At 36.9% G+C, this 16,164-nt stretch overlaps 1 protein-coding gene across 7 annotated transcripts; it reads left to right on the top strand.

Annotated features, from left to right (window-relative positions):
* On the top strand, window positions 1-8,784 carry LOC111569421 (clarin-3). Of its 7 annotated transcripts, none has more exons than XR_008599592.1 (7): window positions 1-352; window positions 2,199-2,387; window positions 2,501-3,720; window positions 4,584-4,684; window positions 5,425-5,561; window positions 6,541-8,503; window positions 8,567-8,784. XR_008599592.1 is itself a non-coding variant. In XM_023271527.3 (3 exons), exons 1-3 carry the CDS (start codon window positions 121-123, stop codon window positions 2,776-2,778), a joined length of 699 nt encoding a protein of 232 aa, XP_023127295.1. In that variant the 5' UTR covers window positions 1-120; the 3' UTR covers window positions 2,779-3,941. The 7 variants fall into 7 exon arrangements, 1 of the variants encoding a protein (XP_023127295.1); XR_008599591.1 differs by having other exon boundaries at window positions 5,422-5,561; XR_008599595.1 differs by lacking the exon at window positions 5,425-5,561 and having other exon boundaries at window positions 8,380-8,503; window positions 8,608-8,784.
* Window positions 8,785-16,164: the final 7,380 nt, after the last annotated feature.

Below are 16,164 nucleotides of genomic sequence, written 5' to 3'. Positions count from 1 at the left end.
AGGTAACTCATACACAGAATCTTCAGAGGAGCATCGAGTCTTCATCTGTGTCTGAGGCTTCATCCGAGCTTTAGAGAAGAGAAGCAGGGATTTAGATTGAACAGCTGGAATACAGCGATAATGCCGTCCACTAAGAAGACCCTGCATTTCATCTCCAGCGCGCTGGTTACAGCCATTGCCGTGGGGCTGTTGGGATACGGCATGTCAGCGCAATGGGCTGTAATTAAAATGGACTGTGCAAGAGGTGGAAGCGACCTTTACAATGGAAGTGCTGACATCACGTTGGGACTTTTTAACGGGATACTAACTAGAACCTCTTGTCCTGTCTTTGGAAATGTAGATTCCTTCGAAGGTAATTTTCCCACGGCCGGTTCATCTATATAGAAATAGGAAAAAAACAAAAGCACTTCACTGGTTTTGAGACAGGAGATAGTGTAGGTTATTTCTGGACTTCAAACAACACAGAAAATTTAAAATCACTGAACAGCAGCATGTCTTTCCTGAAGCAGTGCCCTGTTACTGTGGATGTTACAAATGTCAAATGTACTCTGTTAGAATTAGTATGTTCAAGGAACCCTGCTTGTTTGGTACATTTCTGACAGAACATTTAACAGCTCAGTTCAGACAAGAGCTCACTGAAGAACCTTTTTCAACTAAAATGGGTTCCTGGAAGTTTTTGTTTTTACTAGGGTTAGGTGGAGGCCTAAACTTGCACTTTGGTTTATTGATTTAAGCTTAGTTTTATTGTATTTGTGTACCTTGTAAAATTCAACCTGTATGTTATGTAATCAGTTTTATGATTAATGTTTAAGACTTCCAGTATTATACTGCTTTATTTCATTCGAATATAAAAACAAGTTGCAAGATTTTTCATTACTGATAAATAAAAAATTAGAAAAGCAGTCAGAGAGCGCACTACACCACCAAGGCTGCTCAGTCGTTGAATCATTTCCGACAGATGAAATCTTCAAAACAGAGAGCTAAAAATATAAATTAGGTCTGCAAAAAGATTATTGAAAGAACTATTCTGAGGGGTTCCTTGACGCTAATCTACTTCTAAGGTCAGTTCCAAAGAAAACTAATTGATTCTTTCATAATGTGCAACAGTAAAATGACACTATTCAAATTAACAAAAAAATTACTTTTTTTTTTTTTTTTAAAGATATTGTCGTTATTTGACAGAATAACTATGTATATTAAGGATTGGAAAAGTGGTACAACTTTTATATATTTTCTCTGTTTTGTTAAATCACGGATATCTGGTAAAATCACATAAACAAAAGCATTAATTTTATAGGCTGACATAAAAAAATCATCAGAAAATAGTATTTCCTTCTTTTACAATGTGTGACTGTACAATTATACAGTTTTACTGTCTTTAATTCAACTAAATATATAATTATTTTGTATGATTTTATATATTGTTATTATTATTATTATTATTATTATTATTATTATTATTATTATTATTATTATTATTATTATTATTATTATTATTATTATTATATCTATTCACAATTTTTTTATTTTTTAAAATTTGTAGTAGTATTTTTCTGCTTCTGCTTTTTTTTCCTAATTTTTTGTCTCTTTTCTTTTCTTTTACAGTGCAAGATACAATTTCAAGGTTAAACATAATGTTTTTATGTCATGATTTGAAAGAATTGCATCCTGTATCATGGGATAGGGTTGCATAAAATTTTATTTCAAAACACATGCAAAAATAAATTTTAAAAATCTCCCACAATCCAAGGATTACCCCAATAACATGAATTATATTCTTAATCATTTAAAAAAAATATATGTATGTATTAAACCAATGCTATGTTTTTGCATTAAAACAAAAAAACAATGGAAGTAGATTTAATTTTTTTTTGCAATAAAATAATTATCTATTTGCTCATTTTAACTACAACTACAATTTTATTTCCAAAGAAAATTCAAGAAAGGTAACTAAATATGTGTGTGTGGCTAAATGTGGCTATAAGTAAATAAGGAAAAAGTTGTTTTTGGGTGAGCTGATCCTTTAAAAGAAGATATATGTATGGTACAAATACCAGTACAGCATGTGAGCATACACTTAACTGGATAATAAGTATCCTTCATAGAAAGCTCACAGTTTTACCAGCCTCTAACACTGTATAATGGATTTCAGATGTTCTAAATGATATAAATGTGCAGTTGCATGTGTGTGTTTGCAGTGATTACTGTACTGATGAAAACCACTGACACTGTCCCAGCGGTCCTGCAAGGTCTGGTTGTGTGCCTGTTGGCCCTGTGTCTGCTGTTTTCTGTCGGTAGCATCCTTATCTCCCTGTACAACAGTGTCAGCAACCCTTATGAGACCTACATGGGACCCAGTGGAGTCTACGCCTTCAGCTCACTCAGCGGTAGGTGATACAAATGTTAGAAGCATCTGGGAGCAACAGAAGGGAAATTACTGGGACATTTACATAATTGTTGGGGGATATTTTTTATGTTTGTACCCCTTTTTTTTTTGCAGCTTGCGGGGGCCTGGTGGCCGTCATCATATTCGCATTGAACATGATCTTGACCACCATGGCGGAAACGCTGGTGGAGAACTTCTCCCAAAGTATCCCGTTAGACTTGAGAAATAAGAGGACAGTGGCAGATGTTGGACTCTACCTGCTCATCCCTTACATCGTGCTGTCTCTCGGTGCCATCGGCTGCATCTACGCCTACCAAAGTGCGGCCTACACACATAAGCGTGAACAGCAGCGGCCCACGGAGGATGCGCCCAAGGATATCATGATGTTTTAGTGTGATGGAGTCAGTTTTCAGTGACACCCATAAACTGCTCATCCAGACTTTCTGAAGAAACTTACTGCAATGGGACATGTCAAATTATGAGCAATGCTTGTATCATTTCAGCATTTCAATCAACTCTGATATGAAGGCAAAATACAGTAAATTCATTAGTGCAGAAATCAGTTTTGGTTTGTATCTCTTCGACATGAAATTACATTATTTTTTCTGTGCATTGAACAATGCATTTGATACAATAAAAGTTGTTATGAAATGCTACTCAGTTCAAAACATGTCTGACAAATCAGCAGTTGCATGGAAATTCAAGGACTTCATTCTGTTTTCTGTGTCTGAAATAGTTACAATACAGCCAACTTTGATCTGTTTTCTTGTAATTTAATGTCATAGATTTATTGCAGTAATGCTATATTCTTGTATAAAACATATGTAAATGGTCCGTGTATATTTTGGGTCTGTGTATATTGTGGCAATTGGATTTTCCGTTCTGAAACGTGTATTGAAAAAAAAAGGAGTGGTTATTTGATTTTCGTTTTAGAATACAAAAATTAAAATTGAAATACAAGGCATTTTTCCTTTTCATGATCAAACAGGGATATACACAATTTTAAAAATGCTTTGATTTTCATTTTATATTTAGAATAACAAAAAATAAAATCAGTAAGAGACAGAAAAGAAAAAAGGTTCGTTTTTTTCTTTTTCTGAGCCCGGAAGTGGTCATCAGGTGTGGAGCCAAACGACAACAAGATTCTTAGAGGGCGGAGCCAGAGAGCAGTGATTGGTCAGACTGACTGAGAGCCAGAGAGCAGTGATTGGTCAGACCATAGATGTATCTAGAAGACAGCGCGCTAGCGCATCTAGTCTGCTATATATATCTATGATTGGAATGTCTGGTAGCATCTCTGGCTGCTGTTGACCTTGTTTTTGGAGTAAAACACGGTAAGAACATAAATACTCCTAACCAGTGGCGTTGTTTTGTTGTAAGTTAAGTCAGCGACTTGTGAAGAGTTGTGTTTTGTCCTGTTTGAACAGTTGGTCCGGACCGTTAGCTAGCTAAACAGCTAAGTTAGCTAGTGGGCTAATTAACACAGGTGGGCTGAACACCTGTTAGTTGCTGCCACAGCTGTCCGTCATTATTAAAATGAACTTCTCAACCTCTATTTCTCTGCTGTGTATTTTAGCTTTTAAAAAAGTTATTTTACTTTAAGGTTAACTGAAACCCGTTGAGCTGCACTGAAGTTTAACATTCAGCTGCTTTGAATTAAACCGCGCTTAACGTAACATTACCTCTCTGAATCTGCATAATTTCATTAAATTCCTTCTCTCTTCCACTGCTCAAGTTCAATCCAGTATATAAAGTGACATTAATAGTGAATAAACTAACAACTAGCCATTGTATGTATTTATTATTGCATGTATTTGTAGTAAAACATGAGTTGAAACATCCTACTTTTGGATCTAGAACTGCACAAGCCGTTCATTTTCAGTCACCTGATGAGTTAAACTCCCCTTTTTATGTGAGGTTGAAGCAGAAAGTCAGAGTTAACAAAGAAAGTTGTTGGTAATTTGTGATACCTGTTATCTCTGACTGAGGCTGATTTACACGTAGAAACTTTGTTCAGGAAGATTTCTCAGTAGCTCAGAGGACAAGCTGCTTTTTATACAACCTTGTAAGAGAATGTCTGCCAATGCTTTCAGCAGAATTTAGAAACACAACACTTCCTAAACAGATATTTTGAGGCTGTGAGGTTGAATGTTTGAGAGTATATCAGTGTGTTTGTTTGTGGTCTTTCTGTTTCTAGGTGGAAGCTGAATTAGTGAGGATGACTCCTGCTCCTGTCATCTCTAAGCTCCTCACACATCTTTACCTGCACATGAGGAAAATCACTCCTGTAGAATGCAGGTATGTTTGTCATTATTATAAAAAGATGTTGCCTGGTGACCTGTCAGAAACCCATCATACAGAGTCAGCCAAAATAATGTTTACACACATCAGGAAAAGAAAAACTAGCATAAATATTTCAATACCAAATTTATTCAGACATCAGGAGATTAATAAAAGTTATCTTTGGCCTCTACAATTACAAGAGGTGCTCAAAGTGGTGGCCACTGGCTTCCAGACATTTCTGTTGTGTTGTAGACGTCACTTGTTGATGCTCCATTCATGAGGGTAGCGCCATCTGTTGGGAAAACATCGTACAACAGGACACAGAGTTAACGTGATTTGATCAAACTTAGAAAGAGGAATCTATATGTATAGAAGTACTTATACAAATGAAATATTTATAAAAGTTTTTCTTTTCCTGATGTGTGTAAACATTGTTTTGGCTGATTCTGACTCTGAACTTAATGAGAACAAAACTGTCATTTAATTGTTGCTCTGAAAGCTTCTTTAGTGAAAACCGGCTGGTGTTCTGCTTTGAAACAAACTGCTGTTGAGGTCTGTGTTTTTAGGTTTAACCCCACAGTTTCTGAATGAACTGATAGTTGTTGTTTTTTTCCTGATCAATGTGGACGTTATAATTGATGGTAACATTTACTGATCATATAATCAGCATGACAATATAACAGTAGAACATTCTGACCACCTCACTAATACTGTGTTGGTCCCTTTATGCTGCTAAAACTCCTCTGACCCAGTAGTTCATCAGAACCTCTGGGGATCCTGTGGATTCTGTGGATCCTGTGGGTTGCAGGGTGGGTCCTACCTAGACCAGGCTGATCCTGGACCATCCCACAGATGCTCCATCAGATGTGGATGTGGGGAGTGTGGAACCCAGGTGAACAGCTTAGCTCTGTCGTGTTCCTCGGACCACTCCTGAGCAGTTTAATTTGTTCTGCTGAGGGTGACAGCTGGCATCAGGGACTGCTGTTGCCATGGAGACTAGGGGGTTGTTTGTCCTGCAGTGTTTAGGTGGTGGTACATGTCAAACATCCACATGAATGTCAAGGTTTCCCAGCAGAACGTTGCATTAGAACAAGATGATGGATGTTGTTCTCTTCAGCTGTCAGTGGTCAGAATGTTGTGGCTGATTAGTGGATCTGTCTGCCTTTACTCTGACATCCAGAGTTATACAAAAGTGTAGTATGTGTGCAGTGCAGAAGAGATTTACTTTATTGGATGCAGGTTTTTGTTTTTTTTAAAGGAAGAGCATTTTTTTATCCACCTGAATGAAGACCCAATCTTTCCCTTCAAGGATAGTTAATAATTACTACGGCTTCCATAGTGGTCCCATCAGAGAAAATCATATCCATATACAGATTTTTATTAATTCCAGGGCTGGTTCACTAAAGATTAGAATAATAACTACATCAGATAATTCTTTGTCACAGTTGGAATTTTGCAGACTGAGAGATGGTTGAGAAGGTTTCAGTTCTTGTTTCAGCAAAATATGTTATAATAGAAGATCTTTAATTTCATTGTACATGAAATTATCTGCAAACCAGCAAAGTGCATCAGGGTGAGGTATCTAAAAATAAATAAGTAAAGAAAAATGCTTCTAAAGCCAATAATAAACAGAATATTTTGAGGAAATATTCTAAAAAGGAAAGAAAAGCTCCATTCTCACTCCTCTCAGGATAAACTGTCATTAAAATTGACTTTAAATTTAGCTTCAACACAAGATAAAAACATTTGCTTTCATTACTGATGTTGTCAAGTTTTAATAAAGTTCATGCTACTTTTATAAAATGATGAAAGTGAATAAATTGTATTTCTGTGATCTGTGTTTGATTTCTGTCTTTTCTCCTGTCATCCAGATGTTCAGAGGGAGATGATGCCACATCTGGTCCAGCTGATGGAAGGTCTTGAAGTTCTCTGACTGGCCTGGACTGAAGATGGTCGTCTCACTGGATTTAAGGTTCAGATGCTCAGTAACAAACTCCACCAATTAGCCAACAGGGAAGTTTTAGGTTCATTAAATGTTGCTATGAAGGTTTCACTGTTTTTCTTTGTGAATGCAATGAGCTCCAACTGAAACTTGAATTAGAACTTAGAAGTAAATCCTTCCATCTGAAAGGATTTAGTTGCATTAATAACCTCATAACATTCTAATTCTTATTCCAGTCTTGGTTGGAAATAGAATCTCTGTATTGATTCAGGTAAAAACTGAACTTCACAGCATGTTGGAGCAAAACAACCAGATGAAAACTGTGATGGTGTTGGATTGTCAGACTGTAATGTTGCAGCTCAAAGCAGCTTTTCCATCTCAGTTCATTCTGACATTCAGCTATGAATCAACACAGCAGATGGTGATCCATGCTGTGGAAGTCTCACATCTCCTGATTTAATGGAGCTGCTTTGCACTTTTTACACAGTTTATTCACCAACACTTTATTTAATAAAAGTCCCATCTAGTTTTTATGAGGAATGTGATGTTTTAATTTCTCTGTGAATAACTGCAGTCTAATGGAACAGCTGGAGTTGTAACATCTGTCCTGATATTGATCATGAAGTATTGATCAGAATACTTATGGTCAGCAGTCATCCCTGAAGTTTTACATTAAAATCTTTACTTGTGTTGTGAACTTTGGTAAGAAGCAGAAACTTTAGCGTTGCCATGGATACATGAGTGTTAAATTCTGTCCATGTTTCCATTTTGGGAAATTCAGTCCAGCAGATGAGTTTGTTTTTACTGCCAGCTACCATTCAGTCTGAGATATTAAGAATAAATAAATAAATAAATGTGCATAATGTGGAAATGAACAGATTTTATTTTTATTTATTCCTACAGCATGTAAAGTTCCAGAATGTGGAGGAATTTAGTCTCACAATCACAGACAATAAATATTATCTGAAAGTCGGGTTATTATTGTTTATCAGCACAATACAAAAAGATTCATGTTAGAAATATTCCAGTTAAGACTCTTAAATATCATGATTTATGTAAATTTACCTCAATAATATGAATGTTCAGGTTAAGATTGTGCAGTGATATTTATTATGTAAGTTTAGCTGATTAAAGTTTATGACTCTGCACTACAATATTTATTATTTAAATTTACATCATTATTATAATATTTAGGCTCAGACCCTACAGTATTGAGATTAAGAAATCAAATATTCTATAAAATGTAAATACACTGAACTCATTTGGATATATTTAAGTGAGACTCTACAATATTATTTGACACAAATCTATCTAAATCAAAATTTTAATCATTTTTACTCCAAACATTTACTGGACTAATTTAAATATTAAAATCACTCCTTTCTAATCCTCTGCTGTACTTTCAAACCTGAGGCCTTAAACAGAAACACACAAGTATCTGATTGAAGGAACTTCTGCAGAGTCCTGGTTCCAGAACATGATGATAGAATTATAGACAAACTTTAACAAAAGCTGCTTGAGAGTTTACAGGTTTTTATCTTAGATTTCTTCAGTAATTTAATGAGAGTTATCAGCAAAAATCAGGTGTTCATTTGATGAACTTCATTTCCTAAAACATCCAGAATTGGAGCGCATATCTTTGGCAGCTGTAAAGTTTCTGCTCCTTCAAAGTTCACAACACAATGAATGAATTCCTAAAACACTCTCAATGCTGGAGAGCGTTTGTGATGCTGAAGCAGTGACCAGTTTTTCTGTTTCTTTTCTGGAGATGCACAATGAGGGACGTCTGCAGCGACTGAGAAAGAGTCTCACCACATCCTGACATGAGGAAAAAGACTTTATTGAAGACTACAATGAGAAAAACTATCAGACAGCAGACGGCTGCATTCAAGGTGAGCTCTGAACATTTGATCTGGAACAGGAATTCAATAACGGCAGCATGAGCTTCATTTTAGTCTGTAGCTGCTGAATTCATGGATGAATCATCTGGCACTAGAGAGGAAGACCATCAAACATCCACGTCAGCTGATGGAGGTCCAAGAGTCTCACCCAACAAACAACCTACAGAGTGAAGACCTCCAATCTGATTGGACGGCCTCCTATTCAGCCACATGTGTGAACAAATGCCTCTAAGCTGATTTGTTTTCTAAAATAAATCTAGTTTGAGTCCTAATCTATGCCTGTGTGTTTGCTTCTTTACACCGCTGTTAACAGTTTAGGCTGTTAGATTGTTCCAGATAAGACGAGTACAAGATTCTTCAGAACCGTTCTACCACGAGCCTGACAGGAAGAACTCCAACAGCTACTGAATGTTCCTGTGGTTCCCTCAAGGCTACCAGAGGAGCCCTACGAGGACGAGCCGGTCCACCTGATGGCGGCCAGTCGCTGCGGTTCAAAGCCATCACCGACTACGTGGACTTCTACTGGACCACACGGAGGCCTTCAAACTGGACCAACAAGTTCAGCGACTCCCCGACTCGTGGGTCTGAGGACGCCGCCGAGCCTCGGTCCAGCCGGCCTCCTGTCTGTGGATGTTTGAGTGCTGAGAGGTTTGTGGATGCATGTGAACGTTCTGTGTTGAAACAGCAGCTTTGGACTCAGTAACGCTGGGAAAAACCAAGAACTCCTTTATTTGTGACTTCCACTAAAAAACTGATGAAAATAAGTTTACCAGGATTCTGACTGATAACAGATTATTAAATAATGAAAATAATCGTTTAAATATTCCTTTAAACAATCCTTTTAGGTCTACATTTCCTTTACACTGACTTCTTGGTATATGTACAAGTATTTTGGGTGGAATATACCATTAAGCTCAATGTTCAAGGGTTCTTCTGGGAATATACCATTAAACTAACCTTTTAGGTAAATGTTCCAGGATGTTGGGTAGAATATACCATCAGATCAACCTTTTAGGTCTACATTGGAAGATTTTAGGGTAGAATATTACTCCAAACCATCCTTTAGGTCTACATTTAAGGTGGAATACTCCTTTACACCAAGATTTTTTGCTCTACATTGAAGGATTTTAGGTGGAATATTCCTTTGAACAAACTTTTTAAGTTTATGTTCGAGGATGTTGGGTGGAATATACTATCAGACCAACCTCCAAGGTCTACAGTAGTGAATTTTAGGTGGAATATACCATTAAACTCACCTTTTAGGTCTACATTGGAGGATTTTAGGTGGAATTTTCTTCCAAACCGTCTTTTAGTCTACATTTAAGGATGTTTAGGATGGTATACTCTTCCTAACCAACTTCTCAGGTCGATATTTTAGGTGGAATATTCTTCCATACTAACTTTTTTGGTCTACATTGAAGGATTTTTTCTAAACCACCCTTTCAGGTCTATATTTGAGATTTTAGGTGGAATATTCCTTTTAACCAGCCCCTCAGGTCTCTGAGGATTTTGGATGGAATACTCGGTTAAACCAACATTTTAGGTGCATGTCCAAGGATTTTTGGTGGAATGTTCCTTTAAGGTGGATGCGTGAGGACCTTGTAGGTGGAAAACTTCCTGAAACCAACCTTTTAGGTCAACATTCAAAGATTTAAGGTGGAATATTCCTTTAAACCAACCTAAATTTCATGTTTTGATCATTATCCATTCAGAAACCTCAATCCAGACTCCTCATAATGACGTCTGACATTTATGCTGCTGTTATTTGTTTATTCCAGACTAAATGACAGAAATCCACAACTGTAATTTTATTTCAGGACTCGGTTATTAAATGTCAAAACAATCCATGTGACTCTAAAAACTCAACAGCTTTACAAACTCTAAGATTAAACTCTCCACAAGGATCCAAAATAAGTTGGACTTCTACATGAGAGCTTTAATTATTCTTCATCTACTTCCTGAAAAGTTTGGTCAATAAAAAAGACAAACTAATATTTTCAGCTGAACTAAAGACAGACTGTGATTTTTCTGCTCACATGTTGTGTTGTTGTAAACTTCCTCTTTCAAATAAATAGCCTCCTAACCCCCTGGAAACCAGCGTTTGTCCTGTTTTTGTGTTGCTCCTCGGCGACCCTAGACAGCCGGGTCCTAATGTTTTTTGAGCAACACACCATACTATGACGTTTTTACAATGATGGTTCTACTATGGAACCAGTTTGATATGTTCAGGTGTTCTTTGTGTGAAAACTCAGAGATTTCAGGTATCAGAAGATGGTTTTCAACTTTCTTTATTAACTTTCTGCTTCAACTAAATTTCCTTGACTAAGCCAGCCCTCTGGACTTCCAGGAAGCTGTGTTCCTATTGGCTGTCCAGGTGGCTGCTTGGTGTTATCAGGAACACCTGAGCAGCTCAGTGTCTTCCTGCTTTATTTAGCTGCAGACAAACATTTCCTCTGTTTCTCTTCACCAGTGAATTGGGTTTTTGCTTTAGTTTGTTCTTTAGGCGTTGGCTTGCAGCTTCCAGCTTCCAGCAGTAAAATCATCTTTAATGTGTTTCCTGGTGTGTTTTAGGGCTTTGTACTGGATAGTTGTCTTGGTAAATGTGGTTCTTCAGCCACAGTTAGCACATGGTGCTAATGTGTGCAGTGATTAGTGGATTTGGTACAGCTGAGTTGTGTCTTTATCTTGGCTGTAGTGAGTCTTTAGAGGTCTTTGGTCAGACACATTCTGTGTTCTTGTTTGAGAACCAACGTTGGTTGTCCAGAAGGTAAGAGTTCCTGTCCTGATTCTCTGTTCTCAGAGGTTCTCTGGTAGGCTGCAGGAGACTTTAGTGTTTGGGTTGTGCTAGTTTGGTTTTTGTACGGTTTCATTTGGACGACTATCTTGAGGCCCCTCCATGTGGTTTAGTGAGGTTTTCTGCAACAGTTCTACAAAGCAACCTGCGGCAGAAGAGACTTTGAGAGTTTTTAGGGAGTTCTGGAGACCAGACTTTAGAGCAGCAGAAACATTTGTCAGCAGTTTGAGCAGGAGAAGGTGAGCTTCAGAGTAGAAATGAGACAGAAACCTTCTTGACCCGTGTGGTGAGGTCCTGTACCAAGAGTTTGAGCAGGTTGTGAAGAGTCTGTAGTTCTTTGGTCTGAAAGCACAAGAAAAGTCAACTCATTAAAGGAGAAAACAGGAGATATTGTTGGTTCTTCTGTCGCTCTGCAGTTTCCAGTTTCCTTAGACTGAATATCAAGTTTATATTTCAAATGATTTCCCATGTGAGCCCAAGAAGACTTCAATAAATTCCCTCCATCCCCTGAACACAACAGATTTTATTACCATGTTAAATGCTTTTTTTAAAAATGTTTTTGAGTTTTATTCATAGTTTTTTCTCTTTGCTTGTTTAGTTTTGTCATCTGTGTGAAAGGTGCTAAATAAATAAAGAATTGATAAACTGAATAATTGACTAACTCATGATTGTGACAACAGAAGTATTTTGATTGTGATTAAAGGGTTTATTTCATTTTTAAGGTTGGGGTTAAAATCTTGATAGAAAAAGAAGATTAAAGAAATAAACTACATAACAAAAAGCAATTAAATCAAGGGGGAAAAAATTTAATACAATAAAACTTTAAAAGAAATGTTTTTTAAAAGTATTTTTTAATTGTTTAATTATGTAAAATATTTTCTCTGTAATTTTCAATAATTTTATTTTAAAAATGTTGTTTAATTTCATACTTACATGTTTTGTATTGTGTTTATCTCATTCAATATTTTGTCGGTTTAATGAAGTTAAATATTAAATACAATTAAATGACATTGAACTGACAAAATATTGAATGAGATAATTACACACGATACAAAACATGTAAGTATGAAATTAAACAAAATTTTTAAAATAAAATTATTGAAAATTACAGAGAAAATATTTTACATAATTAAACATTTAAAAAATACTTTTTAAACAAGAATAAGATTAAACATTTAATTAGATTATTAAACCTTTAAAAGACAAAACATTTAATTAAAAAATTTAATCTTAACGACAATAAAACTTAGGAATTAATAGGAATTAAACAAAATACAATGAAGCATTTAAAAAGAAAATCAAACATTAAAAGGTGGTAAAACATTTAAAACGGAAACCTGAACAAATAATTAATAGAAAAATTAAACATTGGGAAAGAAAAGGAAAGTTTTCAAACAAGACAATAAAACATTTGAAAAAACAACAAACATTAAAAAGATAAAACATTTCGAAATCAAATCAGACATTAGAAAAGAATAAAAGGTGAGAAAAGAACAAATCTAAACATTTAAGAAGAATCAAACTAAAGACATAACATTTGAAAAGACACCAGTTAGACTTTAGAAGATCATATTAAACAGAAGAGACAATAAAACAATCAAAAAGAGCAAAAACAGATCAAGGCCTTAAAGCGTTTTCTAGTCTGAAATGAAAACGTCAAGTTGTTTCTTCAAACATTTCCTCTTTCTATGTTCTTGGTTTGATTGTGGACAGATTTACTTAGAAGATATCAGTCCTCAGACTGTCTAAAGGTTCAAACTAACAGAGAAGTACTGAGAAACTTTTAAAACTTCAGTCCTCAGACTGTCGAAAGGTTCAAACTAACAGAGAACTACTCAGGAACTTAGAAGATATCAGCCCTCAGACTGTCTGAAGGTTCAAACTAACAGAGATCTACTGTGGGACTTCGAAAATTTCAGCCCTCAGACTGTGTGAAAGCTCAGGTCCTGAGGACTCGGGAGGTGTGGAGGCTTTGGAAAGTCTTGGAACTGAGGGTTCCACCCTCCAGCACAAAGGCTGAAGTCCCACCTCCTGAGAAAAACGGTCGAGTCGAGACTCGAGTTAAAAAAAAACCTCAAAAACGACAAAAAATAGATGATAAATGCGCAAAAAAAAGAAGAATTAGTATCTGAGCGAATAGCTCAGGGGGATAAGAAGAGAGTCTGCGGACTGGAGGGTCGCAGGTTCAAGACCCGCCAGTGGCAGTTTTGTTTCTTTGTCTTTGTCAGGATTTTGAGAAAATTTAAGAAGTGTCTGGTCTTGAACCAGCGACCTGCAGCTCCATAGGCAAATCCTTAACTCACTGAGCTACAGATCAGATAAAAAGAAATAAATTCGTCGTCCCTTTGGCATCGTAGTTTCTGTGTGACCACATGGGTGGAGCCAAGGCGGAGTCTGGGTGGAGTCAGGGCGGAGAGTAGGCGGGGGGGTGGGTGGGGGAGTAGAGGGGGAGGCCACCACCCACCTCCCCGCCTACTCTCCGCCCTGAATCCCCCCACGGCCCACCACACCTTCCCCCGCCCGACGAGTTTTTCGAGTCTCCACGAGTTCTTCGAGTCTCCACGAGTTCTTCGAGTCTCCACAGGTTTTCCCAAGTTTCTGGAGCTTCCACCAGGTCGGAGGCAGAACAACTTGTCATGAAGAGGTGTTGAAGTCGGCCAGGATGGACTGACTTTTTACAGCAACTAGAAGGAAGACCACTAGAAGAGCAGGTCTTTAACCACCATCCATAAAATCCATGGAGTCGGCTCCACAGAAATGAAGGGAGGTCAACTTTTATCAACCTCCATCCAGATGTTCAACTCGATATCTTTGATATTTTTAGCACCACAAACCTTTAGTATCACACTTTATTATCATTTATTAGGACTTTAATGGAATCCACCAGCAGATTTAGTTTTTGTTGACAAACTTTATTCTTGTCGTCGTGGGACAGCAGTATTTAAAACTCTTCCTTCTATTTGACCTCATGTTTATTAGTTTTAGTGGAGAAACATTTTAATTGTCCATTAGCCCCTAAAAAAACAAATAATAAATTGGATTAGTCAAGAAGGTTAAATTTCTTACTTTGTCATATTTTAAATATGACAAAAAATATCAAAATAAAGCATCTTGAGACAATTTGACCTGTAATTGGCGTTATATAAATAAAATTGAATTAAAACTGTATGTATCTTGTAATGTTGGAGTAATTCAGCCATGAGTGTCCCTGGTCCCAGAGCTGGATGCTGGATGCTTCAGATGTGTGGCTGTGTTTTATGGTCCTTGTGTCCCACCCCCCACCTCTCTATCTCTACCCCTCTATCTGTATCCCTCTATCTCTACCTCTACCCCTCTATCTCTACCTCTCTACTTCTTCTGTCCCTCTCAACCCGCCCGGCCAGCAGGCAGATGGGTCCCCCCACATTAGAGCCGGGTTCTGCTCGAGGTTTTTTTCCCTGTTAAAAGGGTGTTTTCCTTGCCACTGTCGCCTTTTGGCTTGCTCTGGGGGTCAGGCATATGGGTTCTGTAAAGCGTCTCGAGACAATTTGACTGTAATTGGCGCTATATAAATAAAATTGAATTGAAAATTGAATTGAATTTATGTTGGAAAACACATTTTCTTTGTCCATTAATTTGTTGATTGTTTTCTCCATTTATTCATTTCTTGTTTTTGTGTATAAAATGACAAACCCAAATATATTGTTTACTGTCATAAAAACCAAAAAGATTTACATTCATGATGCAGGAATCAGACAGTTTTTCACTTTTTATCTTAGTTAAGTCAGAAAGATAGTTGATAATGTGTGAATTGTTGCAGCTTGTGAGCCGTAGAAGGTTTTAATCTTTGGGGCCGAGTGTCAAAAAACATTTAGACACCAACATCAACAAAACACTCAACAAAGATTTGAACATCATTAAAGGGAAATCCAACTTTTGCATGACAGTGTCTAATTAAAGGACATTTATTTCCAAAGTAAATGTGTGATATTCATCCTCTGGAGCTTTCTCTTCACATCGTCTTCCACCTGGACTGGTTTGGTCGGGAGCATGTGCAACAAACATTTGAAAAACTGCACTTTAACATCAATGAATGACACTGAAGTTTAATCTCTACATAAATGAGACTGAGTCTGGATGTGCTGCTCTGTCATTAACTCCTAAGTTTAGGGAAAGTTCAAACAAAAGAGAACAGTTCAGATCAGACTTGAGAATGAGCTAATTTTGAACAAACATCTCAGACTTTCTGAGCTTCAGCACCTCTAGCAAGATATTTTAACAACAAGCAACTCAAGAGATCCAGAAATTGGAGAGAGTTAGCTTTAGCTGAGCCAAAGAACATGTGGGACGCTAACCTAGCAAACATTTCAGACTTTTCTCTGTGAATTCTGGGAAATAATTTACTATTTAATGACAGAGCTATGCATCTGAACTCAGTCTCATGAAAACAGACTCTAATTCAGTGTCATCCATCCATATTAAAGTGCACTTACCCAAAATGTTTGTTGCATGAGCTCCAACAAAACCTGTCCAGGTAGAAGGACACTTTGACAAACAGGAAGTGGAGGATTCCAAGCAGATTTATAGAAGGGGGAACCGGACTGTACTAAGTGTGGTCCAGTATAGAGGGGTGTTTTGTGGGTTTTTAAGGCTGATAATTAGTGAGACATTTGGAGTAGATATTCATTTGCAGTAAATGAAAGTATTTAAAATCTTGGAGTTAAATTTTGAAGAACACAAACTAACAGAAAATTTTGTTGATACGTTTTTGTTTTGTTTACAGATGTTAAGTTAAAGGAGTTTTATTCGTGACGTATAACCAATCAAATCACTCCAGAAGACAGAGCGACCACAGGTAGATAAAGGTTCAGAGCCAAAG

The sequence above is a fragment of the Amphiprion ocellaris genome, chromosome 18 (genome assembly GCF_022539595.1).
Source record: "Amphiprion ocellaris isolate individual 3 ecotype Okinawa chromosome 18, ASM2253959v1, whole genome shotgun sequence".
NCBI lineage: Eukaryota > Metazoa > Chordata > Actinopteri > Pomacentridae > Amphiprion > Amphiprion ocellaris.
The sequence above is the reverse complement of the archived record's forward strand: the minus strand, read 5'-3'. Positions and strand labels throughout refer to the sequence as shown.

Excerpts from the sequence above, each read along its gene's own strand:
- LOC111569421 (XM_023271527.3), top strand. The coding sequence starts at position 121 with ATGCCGTCCACTAAGAAGACCCTGCATTTCATCTCCAGCGCGCTGGTT. Across the intron at positions 353-2,198 it reads AAATGTAGATTCCTTCGAAG|TGATTACTGTACTGATGAAA; the intron begins GTAATTTTCCCA and ends GTGTGTTTGCAG. Across the intron at positions 2,388-2,500 it reads CGCCTTCAGCTCACTCAGCG|CTTGCGGGGGCCTGGTGGCC; the intron begins GTAGGTGATACA and ends TTTTTTTTGCAG.